Raw genomic sequence first — 15,068 nt, forward strand, 5'->3', positions numbered from 1 at the left:
TGAGTTTGAGACCCCTGTCTTAGATCATGTTGATCTTCTAGGATAACAGGAACAATGTCTGACATCGCCCTGCTTACTTGCTTGCTTGTAGTGTTGGGGATCCGTGTGTTAAAGCTCACTTGCTAAGGATAAGATGATTCGGCTAAATCACTAATGTAAATTAGTTTGTAATGTAATTAGTTTGTTGTAGACAGTAATGTTGTAAAGGACGAATGAGGAGAGACACAGTAACGAAGACTTGTGGAAAGCACAAAGGTTGAGCGGGGCTCATAAAAGACATCAGAGATAAACTGCATGCACCTGCTATAAAACCACCGATTGGTGTATTTCAGCCAATAAAACTTTGTGATGTTTGTCTGCGCCACATTGGACCTCATAGAATCATATTGAGGATGACAAACCGAGTCAAATGAAAGCCGCAAACCAATTAATTTCCTTCCCCTGATATTAAGTATTTGGCAATAAAGTATACTGGAGCATGAGTTTGCACTGTGCAGGCTTAATCTATTTCTCTGATATTGCCTTCACATAATGAATTGGTGTCCATCAGCATACGTCACCGAATCTCCAGATTAGAAACAGAACAGAAGTCCTGCTGACTAAGAATGTTTCCAGATGCATTGAACATGACCTGGTGGCTCTCAGGCAGGGACGTGCAGAGAATGTTAGAGAGGCAGGGGCTGCGACGCGTTGTGAGCTTGGAGGTCGGCTATTTTCAGTGTGTGATACCACACTAGACTAAGCATAATCAAGTTAATACTGGAGATGTGGCATAAGGGCATGGATTTCTACACAGAGAGGGCAATTCTTTCAACATAAGATGCTGCATTCAAGTTCAGGAGAGGCAATTTTTGGCAAGGCAATTCTCTTGAATGCTGCACTCAGGAATGGCATGGAAAGAGAGCATTCGCATTTCTTTCACCATAGTAAAAACGGACCATTTCATGTTTTGGAACTTGGTGTCCAAGGTGTGTGGTGTGGTCCAATGTTAATTTCATATGATATGAAGTATCATATCTTTTCATGGGGCCAATATTCCTAGCAACCGCCCTGGACTTGTATTGTAGGCCTAGTCTATGACCAGGATGAATGGAGCAGTGAACAGTCAGACTGTTCCAGGATCTACTGTCTTACAAGGCGCACACACACAGACACATGCGCGAACGCACGCGTGTACACACACACACGCACATACACGCACGCACATACACGCACGCACGCACGCACGCACGCACGCACGCACGCACGCACACACACACACACACACACACACACACACACACACACACACACACAAGTAGATGATCAGACTGTGATTTAAATCTTCCCACACCCATTCTGTGAAACACTGATACTGCAACTCATTCATCACAATGACATGCAAAGGGAACAAAGCTCAAAGCCAACAGACGTGTATGTGTGTGCGTGCGTGCGTGCGTGTGTCCATAAATTTGACTCGACTGAATTGGATTAGATTAGATTAGATTCCCCTTATTATCCACAGGGGGAAATTGTTTTGCTCAAGACAAGACAATACATAAATACTGTATACACCATAATTAAAACACCCAGCAAAGTACTTCAATTCTAAAAGGTATGCCTAATACCTCATTCTAAATTTAAAAGGGTCTTTAAAAGAAAGCAATGTCCTCTCCACACGCCCTGAATAGTGGACTATTAGATAGTGGACTATTAGATAGTCAGGCATGCCCTTGCGGGCATGCCTGTAATGCATTCTGCCTTTAGTTTAGGTCTAAACTGATTGTGCGTGTGAGGCCCAGACTTCCAGAGGGGTTTATAATAACATTTCACTGTTTCACCAGCTGTTCTGCTTCATATAATCTGTCAGTACAAAACAAACATCTCATTCAACCCCATAGCATCCATATTCTGAGGGTTTGGAAGCTTGCAGACTACAACAGGACCAGGTACCAATTTTCAGGCTAGTTCCTATACAGTCTATGGGAAAAACAGCATCATTCCTGGAAGCCAGCACAAGAACTGAAAACCACAGTTACACAATAGGTATGTATATAGCCCCAGTGAGACTGACATACTGTAGGGCTTTCACATGACTTCTCGTTGACCCAGATCCTTTGAGTCCAACAGGGGGCAGTCATTTATTAATGCTTCAGCAACAAATGAAACTTCTTGCTGATTACTTGTCCTCTAATGCCCTCTGTGGAGCTCACCAAGCCTGCTGTTACAGGGTAGGACAGTCCCAGCTAAGACAATGTACAGGAGAGGAGAGGCACCATCTCAATGAGCTAAGATCTAGAATAATAGGAGGAAACAGGGCTAGTGAGTAGTTAGGTATAGGATCTAATATACCTAATATTTTGTAAATATAAAGTTGAATAATAATAGACTATACTCATTAAACCAAGTAATACCATGTGTGTGTGTGTGTGTGTGTGTGTGTGTGTGTGTGTGTGTGTGTGTGTGTGTGTGTGTGTGTGTGTGTGTGTGTGTGTGCGCGCGCGCACACGTGTGCATGTGTGTGCGCGCATGCATGCATGCATCATGATGGCATCATGTATGTATGTATGTATGTATGTATGTACACAGTACAGTATGTATGTATGTATGTATGTATGTACGTACGTACGTACGTACGTACGTACGTACGTACGTACAGTATGTAAAACACAATATGCTGTCCCATGTATCAATACATTTTAAATGTATTTCAGAAAATAAGAGTGAGATTCCCATAATAGAAAATGTATACTTTTTTGGACCGACTGGTGAATCTTTGAAAATATATGGTGATTTTAAAAAGCTATATAGAACAGAATAAAAAGGAATATAATAGAATGTATAAAAATTGCCACACAGCACTGAGTACAGCAATAGGTTTTTATTCAAATTGGATTTTAAAGACAAAATACAGTGTCACAGTGATTTGACCAAAAACAAATAGCGGTAAATAAAAGTGCTTGTGATCACAATCAAATCTCAAAAGGAATGTATCTGCAGCAAAGAAACCAAGCTACAGTACATTAATGTATTATTTAATCCAGTGGTGGACAGTAACAAAGTACATTTACTTGAGTACTGTACTTAAGTAAAAAAGAAAACTACATTTCCAAAGACAAATATCATACTTTTGACTCACTACACAAGCGCACAATGCGATGCAATGCTTTGTGAGCTTGGAGATCTGCTATTTTCACATTTTTTTTATTTATTTTTTGATCATTTCTGTCAAATCTGCATTGATGTTATTAAAGAAAATGTACTTTTGTAATTTGTTCTTTTGAACAAATCACAAGTATTTTTAAAAGCATGTACCTTTGAATACTGCGTATTTTAAAGTAAGAAAGTACTTGTTTTTTTAAATCACTGTGAAGATTTTTAAAGCAACTCTACTACTTTAACTCGAGAACAACTTTGACAGAGCAACTTTCACGAGTACCTACGCTTTGACTCTTTGTCCACCACTGAATCACAATCATGGTGAAGACGGCATAGAAACCTGGCATGGACACATTTCAAGAAGGCTCCAGCTACATACTGTACTATGTATTACTGCGTGAGGAAAAATAATGGTCACATTCTAAGATAATGAAACACAACATGGTACAGAACGTGTGGATTTAGAAAAGTAACAGTTTTATTTCTTTTCGACTATCATTGTAGAAATAGAAAAGATTTAAACAAGGATTCCAAGGTATTTTCCTTCTAAACGTGATATAGAACAGCTGAAATGGGCTTCAACAAGGCAGCATCATAAGAGTGAATAGTGTGTACATAAACAGACCTAGATTAGCACAAATAAAACACACCCGCTTGTACCAATTTTGACGTTTAGCTTAAATGAGCTAACTATCATCCTGGTAGCCACAAATGAAAATAAATAAGTCAATAAATAAATAATAATAATTACAAACTCATAACTTAGGACACGTGTTGTCGATTTTTATTTGTTTGTTTTCACAGTCGTTTGCCATGTCGCATGAAACCCACTGGACTCCCTCTAATCAAATGAAACACATCATCACCCATGTTCTTAACCCTTTTCTCCTCTATACCAAATGTCTTTGTCGAAAACAACTGATCTACAAGCTCACAACACGTCATTGCGATACGCTGTGAGCTTATAGGTGGGCTATTGTAACAGAATAGGGATGCTAGGGTGCTTGTCGTTAAACCAAACCTGCCATGGCCTTTAGCTTTAATTGAATCACTTTGCAACCTTTTCAGCATCTGATTTTGCAGCGTCTATATATACGCTCTTTCACACAGTTTTACTGGACTGACCTCTGAAATGCACAGTAGTAGAAAATGACCTTTGTGAAAACTTGCAAACACTGACTTCAACAACTGTCTTCCCCTACAAATACTTTATATCATGTTAAGCATAGCTGCATATCTGCCGAACTCTTCACACAATTACCCCATCATCTGTCAGTTTCCTATGCCCCTTCTCTCTATTCTTTCCCTCCATTCCTTTTTCCTCAACTATCTCTAAATACAACCTCACTCTCTACCACTGTAATGGATGACCATCATAGGGGTTGGCTACAACATAATGGATGTCAAACTTTGTCAAAAGGATTGAATATTATAGTGATACAGTATTTAAGGGAAAGTTATTCCTCTTATTTTGGAACTAAACCCCCTTTTCAGCCTTTTCTATCTGTAGCTACAAAAGCCACCAGTCTTCCCAAATGCACATGCGAACGGCATACACACTCACATACACAACCTAGATGCATACATACACACACACACACGAGCAAACCTGTCCCAAAACATACTTACAGACCACCTTTCACCACCACCCAATAAACCACCACCTATTCCTTCCGCCACAGTGAAAGATACAACACCAAAAAAAGGACCCCAATTGAAACAAGCCCATCCTTTTAGTTGACTTTGTACCTGTGAACTGTACTGTCATGAAACTGTCCTTTTTCCTATGCAAACTAATAGTATTCAATCAATCAATCAATCAATCAATCAATCAATCAATCAATCAATCAATCAATCAATCAATCAATCAAACCAAGCCTCCATGTTAAGCCCAGACCCTCTTCACCTACCCTCCTTATCTTTCCCCATAGGCCTAATCCCCCATACCCAGCTCATCCCATCACAACATAACCTCTGGCCATTCTCAACAGCATTACCCCAAAACCCTGTTCCCTCACTCCCCAGCACTACAAAAGCGGAAAACCACCAGACCGAAGGCACCCCAAAACCTAACCACCCAAGCCCCCTCCGCCCAGCCCTGGTCTAGGAGCTGAAGATCTGGCCTGACCAGGTCTCGTGTTTGGTGACTGGGTTCAAGTGGGTGATCACCACGTCCACTGCCTGGAACTTCTGGTTCTTGGGAGGGATGTGAGTCACCTTGTACGTGACCTCGTCTCCTTCCATCGGCACGTATTCTCCATCGATGCTGTTTGGGAAACACAGGGTAGAGATCGGACCAGAGGGGTGGGGGCTTGGATGATGAGGGCTTGGATGATGACATATGAATGCGTTTCGATGAAGCTCTCAAGCCAATTTACAGTACTATAAGCATTATGTTATTGCATTTCTGTTAGATATTTTTCAACCGTTTTGAACACCCAATTCTTTATTATAGCATTTTAATATTGTGCTTTGATCATCTCTCTCTCTATCTCTCTCGTTTTTTTCTTCTTTCCACCTCTTTAGTCCAGGGGTCATCGCCATGCTGGCTTTTGTTGGACATTTCTTTCAACATTACATTTTTGCCACGGACATACAAAATGAGTGGACAATAATGTTACCAGAAACACATAAAGAGCTAGCCCAGAATGGCCATAACAGGTCTGCAACTCTGAGAGTATGTTCAAATGGAACCAAATGGACCCCTAAGGGTCCATTTGGTTCCATTTGAGTTAAGGGGGTCCTTGCAAATAAAAACATTTGAGAACCACTAGTGCTAGTATAGTGTTGTAGTAAGTCAGTGTCATACATATTCTGAAGAAAACCTATTCTGTAATTGGGTCTTGTGATCAAAATAATAACATTATAATGATGTGTAAAAAAGAAAGTCTAAAATTCGCCACGAACAGGACCAAGTCTTTGACACGGACACATTTGTCCGTGTACAGACATATTGATGCTTTAGTCATCACATTGACTGCAGGAGATATGGGGGGACCCATGTCTCCTGCAGTCAATGTCACCTCCAACCTACAGTACACTGTTGGCCTGGGGAGGAGGCAGACAACCACGTCTCCTCTGATACATACATATGGGAGACGCCATGCAATGACAAGGACACAATCCTCTTCCAGCATTCCACAAATGGAAGCTGCCAAATGTGTTCATTGCAGTGCCTGGCCAAGCCGGAGGAGTTGCCAGACCAGAGAAATATCCTGCCTGTGGTGTTTTTGACCTTGTTACTGACCACTGCCCGAATGTTTGCAATAGAAATGCAAAGAAATAGGAAAACGCAAGCACCCTTTAACAGCTGAGCTTTCTACTTTCTTTTATTCCAGAGACAAATGGGCTCTGGTTAGACAAAGGCTTTTGTAAAGGCTTGCCTTTAGTCAATTGAGGAATATGTGCACTGCTCCTCAGTAAATTCAGGGAAATAGTCAAATCTGCCTCAAACAATTCTAGCACTCACAATGTTGTTAATGGTCTTACTCAGAATAACTGATAGCCAAACAATTTGCACAGATAACTACTCCTTTAAGTAAATCACTTAAAGTATTATCTATCTATACTGTCTCCAGTAGGAGGGTAGCGTATGCCTTATACATTATTGATACACAAGAATCAATGGGTGACAACAAATTGTAACTATTTGCTTTGAATAAGCTCAGCTTTCTGAATATATAACTCATATTTTCAATCTTAGCATTACCTCTGGCATCATTTCTACAGTTTGGAAAACTGCCTATGATCTTCCTCTTCATAACAGTGGTGGTAGCAAATCTGAATTAAATAATCCAATCTCAAACATACTGTATGTAAGAAAAATAATTGTTGAAGCAATTTTCTTCTCTGTACAGGGATGTTATTTGTGGGTAGACAGCCTGTTCAACTCTCAAAACTTTAGATGCATTATCACTCCACATTAAATATGAATTACTGGAGTTAGATATGGGACACACCCATTGCCTACTGTATACCAAGAACACTGGCCTGCCTGCTCTATCAGTGAGGAGGGATCAATCAGCTTTTGTTTTTGAGCGGTGGTCACAACGCTCCTATACGTGGCCGTGTGTGTGGGTCTGTCTGTCTGTTTGTCTGTTTGTCTGTCTGTCTGTCTGTCTCCGGGTCTGTAGCCTGCAGTAACCTTTTCTGACCACACATGTTAAGGGAGGGGCGCTGTTGCACACACACACACACACACACACACACACACACACACACACACACACACACACACACACACACACACACACACACACACACCACCGCTCAGTTCACACGAGTGTGATTTTTATTTATTCATGATATTTTACAAAAGCTTCCCTCTCCATCTCTCAGCCCTGCACCCATGTATTTACTGGCTCACCCTGCAGGTACCAAATCTCCACAGAGTTGGGAAGATCTGCTTTCTGTTGCTGTGCCCCACATACTTTGAATATGCTTAAAATATGCTTTATGCTGTAAATTGACCTCATTAATACAGTTCAGTCAATTCCACGGTTTAATTGCTAATATTATCCCATTCAGAATGGGTACACATTTTAAGCTTTAACTAATGAAAAATAGCAGATATACAAGCTCACAGCGCGGCACTCGGTGCCGCGCTAGAATTTTGACCCGTTTCTGTAAGTGTCTTTTGAATCCTTCTAAGATTTTTTGAAAAACCTATGTTTCTATGTCAGCAATCTGGCTAGCCATCGTCAAAGAAAAGGTCCTTTTCACTTAAATGGAGCTCAGTTAGTCTGTTCTTGAGAGACTACTGTGTCAGTGGTTCTTAAAACTTTTCATGTGAAGGACCCCCAAAATGATATGTATTTGGCCATGGACCCCCATCTCAAAATATTTAGTTCCAGGGACCCCCCAGAAGCAGAATTTGAGTTACAAACGTTCGCTTTGATACATATATTCAAAGATTTGCACACATTTTCACAACTTTTTCAAGCTCACAGCACTGCACTCGGTGCCGCACTGTGAGCTTGTAGATCTGCTATTTTTCAATAGCTAAAGCATTCAATAATTCTAGGCCTAAATAATTACCTTGGCTCCATTGAAAATGCGGGTTTAAAAATGTGCTTTCTTTTCCCTTTTTTCCTGCACAAAGGCCTGTGTGCCACATCTGTTACTGTGCTGCTGCACCTTGTGAACTGCACTTGCTGCTATTTTTACCTCACCTTATTGCTGCATCGCATGTCTAACCTCATGTATACATACTATTTATGCTTACATTATGTATACAGCTCAGATTTTGTGTGTCTTTTTGACCTGTTTCTACCGTGTGTTTTTTTTTCTTTGCTCTCTCCTATTCTTCCTCCCTTTCTGAAAACTACAAATTTATGGAGCTTGCACAAGGGAAAAATAATTATTCTGTAAATCTATGATGCGTTGGCCTGTCACAATTATTACATAATCCTTTAATCGCAATTATTTGAGATAATAACAATATTTTTTTAAATGTTGAAACATTTTGATACATTTTCAGATTAAACAAGCAGAAATAGCTGATCTGAATAGCAGATCAGCTATTTCTGTTTTATCATCATTCTTTTTTTAATACAATTATAAAATGATTATATATGTCAGTAAAGCAAGTTATTATTCATATCTGCCCTGTGCAACTTTTGTTAATGAAGTCCAAAAGCCAAACAGAAAGGTTGTTCAATGACAGAAACACAATTAAATCGTTGATCGCAATTATTTGAGCGACAATTAAACTTCAGGTAAAAACTGTGACAGCCCTACTGACGTGACAATGAATGGATTGTGATTGTGCCGAGTCCTGCCACTCACTCAGAGATGTGGACGAAGATGTTCTCTCCACCATTGGAAGGTTGTATGAAGCCATGACCCTGTGACCTGGAGAAGTTCTTACACACTCCTTTAAACACTGGGCCAGACCTGGCCCGCACCGTGCTGTACACGTACAGAGACACACACACACACACACACACATAGAGAAGGGGAGAGGAGACGAGGGGGATATCGTTTCATTTGAATTTTCATAATTTAAACATCCGTTTTTTTGTACCGGTATTTTAATGCAACATGTCATGCACTAATACTACTAGCCCTTACCCGTTCAAAGATATGAGCTCCGAAATGATGTGCAGTGTGTGGGTTATGGGATGTGCACTGTGCACACAGTATATGAGGGATGGAAAGTAACTTTAACTGGTGCTTGCATGATAATATGTAGGAGCATCAATGTAAGAAATACCCGTTTCGTTTAATGGCTACAGAGATAATGTGTCCCTCCCCCCGAATGGCCATTAACATTTGGGTCCATTTGGTAAGAGAGAGCAAGAGAGAGAGAGAGAGAGAGAGAGAGAGAGAGAGAGAGAGAGAGAGAGAGAGAGAGAGAGAGAGAGAGAGAGAGGGAGAGAGAGAATCAGGGAGATGGAAGCGCAGATGAAAAGAAATAGAAGAATAGAAATCTATACATCTGACTGTTGCAAATCCTGACACACACACACACACACACACACACACAAATTCATTGTTGCTACTCACGCTGAGTACGTCCGTGTGCGTTTGGTGGGCAGGGGGCTGGGCAGCTCCCCTGGCTGGGGTGGTTTCCTGTCCCTCTCCCACACGCGGCTGCCCTCCCTCAGGAAGGGGAAGGAGAGCTGGAGGGGGATCTGGGGTGAGTGCAGTGGGGCGGCGGCCGGCGAAGGGGGGTCCGGGTCGGCCATCTCCTGCTGTTGGAGGGATGAGGAGGAGAAGGACGGGATGGGGAATGGATTAGTTTAGTTCAGGGGTTCTCAAACCGCGATCCCCAAAATAAACATTGATCTGGGGACCCCCACCCTGACAAGCACTTGGAATTGTAGGTATTTTCACAATAGGTATTGTAGGTATTTTCACAATGTTCACCTCTTGCTTACTTAAAGTTATACCATGTAACTTTTTTTATAAAACAAATCTTAAAATTGTCCTAACTCTTAAATCGCTAAAGTTTTAGAACACCCACTCCGTTATGTTTTCTATGATCCTGACCGGGGTCCGGTTTTCGAGCAAAAATTACGTCATCATACACTACCGGCCAATCACAGCGAGGGTTATACACTGCCGGCCAATCACAGCGCATCTTGAAGTGGGGTCGCTAGCTATCACAATAGGGCGGCCATATTTGTAGGCGCCCGTGTGTCTCTATCTATACTCGGGTGAAACACTCCGTTTCTCCGGAATGCCTGAACGCACAGGAACCTCTAAAGATAGATCTCGGCGAGGTGGAGGCAGACGCGGGGGTGACGCGGGGGTGTGAGGCCCGGTCCGCGGCGAAAAGCGGCCGAAAGACGCGGACGCTACTGACCACTAGTTGAGCAACTTACACAGTATAGCTTTAATATTTGACAGTTTGGCCTGTTTGGTATTAAAACGGTCTTGAAGGTCCTTAAATTGTCACTTTATAAATGTGCAGATACCCTGTATACACTTATGTTGTGTGTTGGTTTGTTTACCATGTGAGAAAAAAAGAAGACATTAAGCTAATCATCTGGGGACCCCACAAAATAAATGTGGGGGCCCCACTTGGGGTCCGACCCCAAGTTTGAGAATCACTGGTTTAGTTTGACTTGGGAGTAGCTCAGTGGGTTTGGTCTCTCTCTGGAACCAAGGAGAGAGAGAGAAATTGCTAAAGAAGATGAAAGCGGTTGGAACGTCTCGTTCTGTGCACGTGCGGGTTTGGGTACACTTTGCGAGGGGGACGAGAAAAGTGATGACATCACACAGGACAGGAGAAATCATTTCCTGATGATAAAGAGAGAGAAAGGCTGGGAAAAGATGAGAGGGAATCAGAGAAGGAGAGAAATTGAGAAAAGGGGGTGGAGGGGGTCGGGGATATAGAGAGAGGCAGAAGGAGAGTGTGGAACGGAGGTTAGAAGGGTGAGAGTGGGATATGAGATGTGTTCATGTTTTGTACCAATACGCTGGCAATCTGATTTGTGCCAAGAGCGTTTCTTAAATTGAATTATGGGAGAGGAAGCGAGAGAGGAATAGAAAGATAAGGGATTCAAATCACAGACGGAATGATTCAGTCCTTTTGGGTCACAGTAAATAATAACCACACACACACATATCATATGCACACAGGCTGGAAGACACTGTGAGGGGAAAATAACAACAAAGCAATGTGATTAACACAGCATCATGCGCGTGATATGATATGGCTGTGAGAATGTCCAAAGACAATCCAAATAACGATCCTGATTCTCTTGGGCTGCAGTGTGGTTCATCACACTTTACCAACATCCTTCTCATTGTATTGGTCTTTGCTCTTAGCCCAAAGTGCTCAAAATGTGCTCAAAATGTGGTTCTCAATTAGGTGCGAAAGGGTAGCTAAATTTTGCATTTACAAAGAAGACAGTAATGATTATGCAACATAACACAGTACCAGTATTTGTAATTTGAAAGCAGTTTATCTGAGGTTAGAGTGCCTGGTTGACAATATTACATTCTGATTCTGTTTATCATAAATATTGAATGCTACCAATACAACAATGGATGTTGGTAATTTGTATTTCTTGAAAGAGGAGAATTTCAAATGAATTGTTGAATTCTCTTTAGCAAATCTTATCAAAACAATACATATACAATATAGAGGAAAGGGTGGTATAGCTAACGGTCAGTGGCGCTATAAAGTGGGCACTCCTCCCCTACACATCACCCAGGCCAGTCAGGCCTGTGCCACCACCGCAGTGCCACACAGCAGCAGCAGCAGCATTGTTTATTACACAGGCATTACAAGCAATCAATACAGCAAGAATGAGGTGTCTGTGGATTGACACCATCCCATCTCTCCCAGTCCCATAATCTTATTTTCTACCTGTCAATGCAACTCTCTTATTACGAACATCATGATGCCTGTTTATCATGACTAACACTAAAATTAAAACAATAGTGTAAGACAACGCTAGAATAACAACAAATGTGATATGAAAAGGAAGCAACATCGTTGCAAAATAAATGGGTCCCTGGTGGCAGTTTAGGCACTCTCCAGCTGAGGCTCTTCATATAGTGCACGTCTGTAGAGTGGGACAATTTAAAGATTGATGCGTTTGGTGTGTGGCAAGACTCTCTATCCATCTCTCTCTCTGTCTGTCTCTCTTTCTCTGTCTCTCCGTGTATTTGTGTGGGAAGGAGTGTCATGAGCTAAATATAGTAAAGGACGCTTGTCCTTCTCTGCCAACAGGGTCAGGGTGGAGACTGGCTGACTGCACGCCAGGCACCCAGCAAGCAACTTCAACTTTTTTGTCAAACTGTGGGTGAAATTCCTTGTCGTACAAGCTGCCATCATTTGCAGTTTCAAGAAAAGCCGGGGAAAGCATAGAGAAAGAAACAGGAAAACAGGTCAGCTAACTTGGGCCTGGTCTGGCCTGGTTGGGGTTGGCATGCAAACCCCATAGCTTATCACAATGTTGGACACAGTTACGGCTGATATCAACTTAATCATGCAATGTTAGAATGGGCTTTATAATTGCTTCATAATTGTTAAGAAAACACAAATAATCGACGTAGAGTGAGGGTGAGCGATATCAGATGTGTTCCTTGTTGGGAGAGTGGGAGTCAATAGCCTACACTTCAAGTCCCACTGAATAATGCCAGAGGCTACCAGGCAGGTCAGGAATAACATCAAATAACAAAGATCCAGCAGTCAGTAACACACTGTCCATTACAGGTCGTCTTCATCATCTAATGCATGAGACGTTATCACCTCATTTGAGAGGTTGCAAAGTGGTCACACTGTCTGTTGGAGAAGAACATGGACAGGCTTTTATCCTCCTGACATCACACAGTGGAGAGTGAGGGTGTTAATGGAATGATGGTGAGTGACTGCACAGATTCACTGAAACTGTTTGTTGCATATTTCCCTGTCTCCCACGCACGCACGCGCACGCGCACACACACACACACACACACACACACACACACACACACACACACACACAAACTCACTCACGCACACGTGCGAGCGTGCACATGCACCCTCACACCCTCACACACAGACACACACGCACGCACGCACGCACGCACGCGCACACACACTCGTGTCAAATGTTCCAACTTCCAACAGAACTTGACCAGTGACTTCACATATAGTCAATAGTAATTACTATGCACTTTAATGAGTTGGCAAAATAGCCTACCCATGCATGCTGTTGTAGTCTAGCAGCTACTTAGATGATGAGACTATAGACTGAGACTAGTAGAGAGAGTTACAGAGACAGAGAGAAGCTGAGACAAAAGGCCAGCTGGAGCAAGCCTTGCACCTCCCTTAAAACCAGGCCATGGTGGCTGACTGGCTTTGGTAGCCTACATCAGCATGGGAGACACGTAGTTCCCCTGACACACACACGCACACACACGCACACACACGCACACGCACACACACACACACACACACAGTGGTGGACATTGGAAATAGCATACTCAAGTAAAGTACAAATACCTCAAAATTGTACTTATGTGCAGTACTTAGCTTAGCAAATGTACTTTACTTTACACCACACGCACGCACACACACACGCATAGGCGGTGGGGAGTGGGTCCTGTTTTGAACTTTAAATAAACAACTTGTTTGGGGGGAAGTGGACGAATAGCCAGGGAGTAGTAGGCGGCTGATATCCTAAATTATTCACCCATAAAATCCAGCCGCCTCACGAGGCGTCTTGACTCTTGATTCCAGAACATTCGCACAGAGAGACAAGGAGCAGAAGAATGGATGCTCCAACTGATCGTTAAACCAAAATGCGTTCTGGCATCTTTTTGATCTGCAATAAATTTGTCTTCATAATTATGACAATTATTATTATTATTATTATACTAATTGAATCCAAATGCTGATATAAAACAAAGCAGTGGACAGGCAGGCCGTTAAAAGAATCCCCGAATGCAAATCTTAAAATGCCATAAACGCGATATCGATTAATAGATCTCTTACCGTAAAACACCCAGCCTTTGTCACGCTATGTCCGTGTGGTGTCTTGACTTTTGATGTTACTTAATGGCAATATTATAGTGAAATCCGATTAAAAAAAGCAGCATGGACATGTGGTGTAGTAACTCTCTTGGTATGGATGTGGTCCGTCTAGTGTCTACACACTGGGCTGGATGAAAGCATCAAAAGGGGAGAGAGACACAGACAGAGAGAGAGAGAGAGAGAGAGAGAGAGAGAGAGAGAGAGAGAGAGAGAGAGAGAGAGAGAGAGAGAGAGAGAGAGAGAGAGAGAGAGAGATGGAGGGGGTGGGGTTGGGATTACTTTACCGACACAATAAAAGCACCAGGCAGCAGCAGGTGCATAGTCGAGAATGTTGTTGGGTGTCTATAAAATGTTTTTTGGGGTTGGACAATTAGTCTATGATTTTTGTAATATTTATTTATTTATAGGTCTATATTCTTTTGTAAATCTATTTATAGGCCTATTTAAAGGGGAAACCCACCCATTTTCAATATTGAACTATGTCCTTAATATACCTTAGAGGAGTTGTGTGGAAAAAAAATAAAGAAAAGTCTCCCCCCCCCCCCCCCTCTTCTGTGTTGCCTATACTGGAGGATTGATTTTGGGGTTTGTATTGTAAATCACACCGGTGTGATGTCATCTCGGTGTGATTTAGGCCTACAATACAAAATCAATCCTCCAGTTCCATCCCATCTTTAACACATAGATTAGGCTTATCATTTATTTTAAGAAACCTTTTCTTCTTTTCAGGACCAGGTTTTCACATAAAGATGGTGTAAGTTTCTTTTAATAATTGGTTGTAATTAGAGTATTGTTTCAGTAACAGGGGTCTCCCTGTCCCTCCAGCTCTTGTAAAAAGAAAATAAATGTTCAGGTTTGGATATATTTTTATCCAGTCAGTCAGTAGGGAGAACTCATACAGGATAAACAGTGAGCCAGCCAACATGCAACAATATCAGAACCTGACTGTGTTTGC

The 15,068-nt window shown here is 41.9% G+C and overlaps 1 protein-coding gene across 1 annotated transcript; it reads right to left on the bottom strand.

Moving 5' to 3' along the window:
- Positions 1-5,241: 5,241 nt before the first annotated feature.
- csdc2a (cold shock domain containing C2, RNA binding a) lies at positions 5,242-14,201 on the bottom strand (the record flags this gene model as incomplete). Its single annotated transcript, XM_080747959.1, has 4 exons — positions 14,075-14,201; positions 9,646-9,833; positions 8,926-9,048; positions 5,242-5,404 (listed from the first exon to the last, which is right to left on the bottom strand). Exons 2-4 carry the CDS (start codon positions 9,825-9,827, stop codon positions 5,242-5,244), a joined length of 468 nt encoding a protein of 155 aa, XP_080604085.1. The 5' UTR covers positions 9,828-9,833; positions 14,075-14,201.
- Between the last annotated feature and the right edge of the window lie 867 nt (positions 14,202-15,068).

This window comes from Nannobrachium achirus (assembly GCF_963921795.1).
Source record: "Nannobrachium achirus genome assembly, chromosome: 18".
In the NCBI taxonomy this organism is placed as follows: domain Eukaryota; kingdom Metazoa; phylum Chordata; class Actinopteri; order Myctophiformes; family Myctophidae; genus Nannobrachium; species Nannobrachium achirus.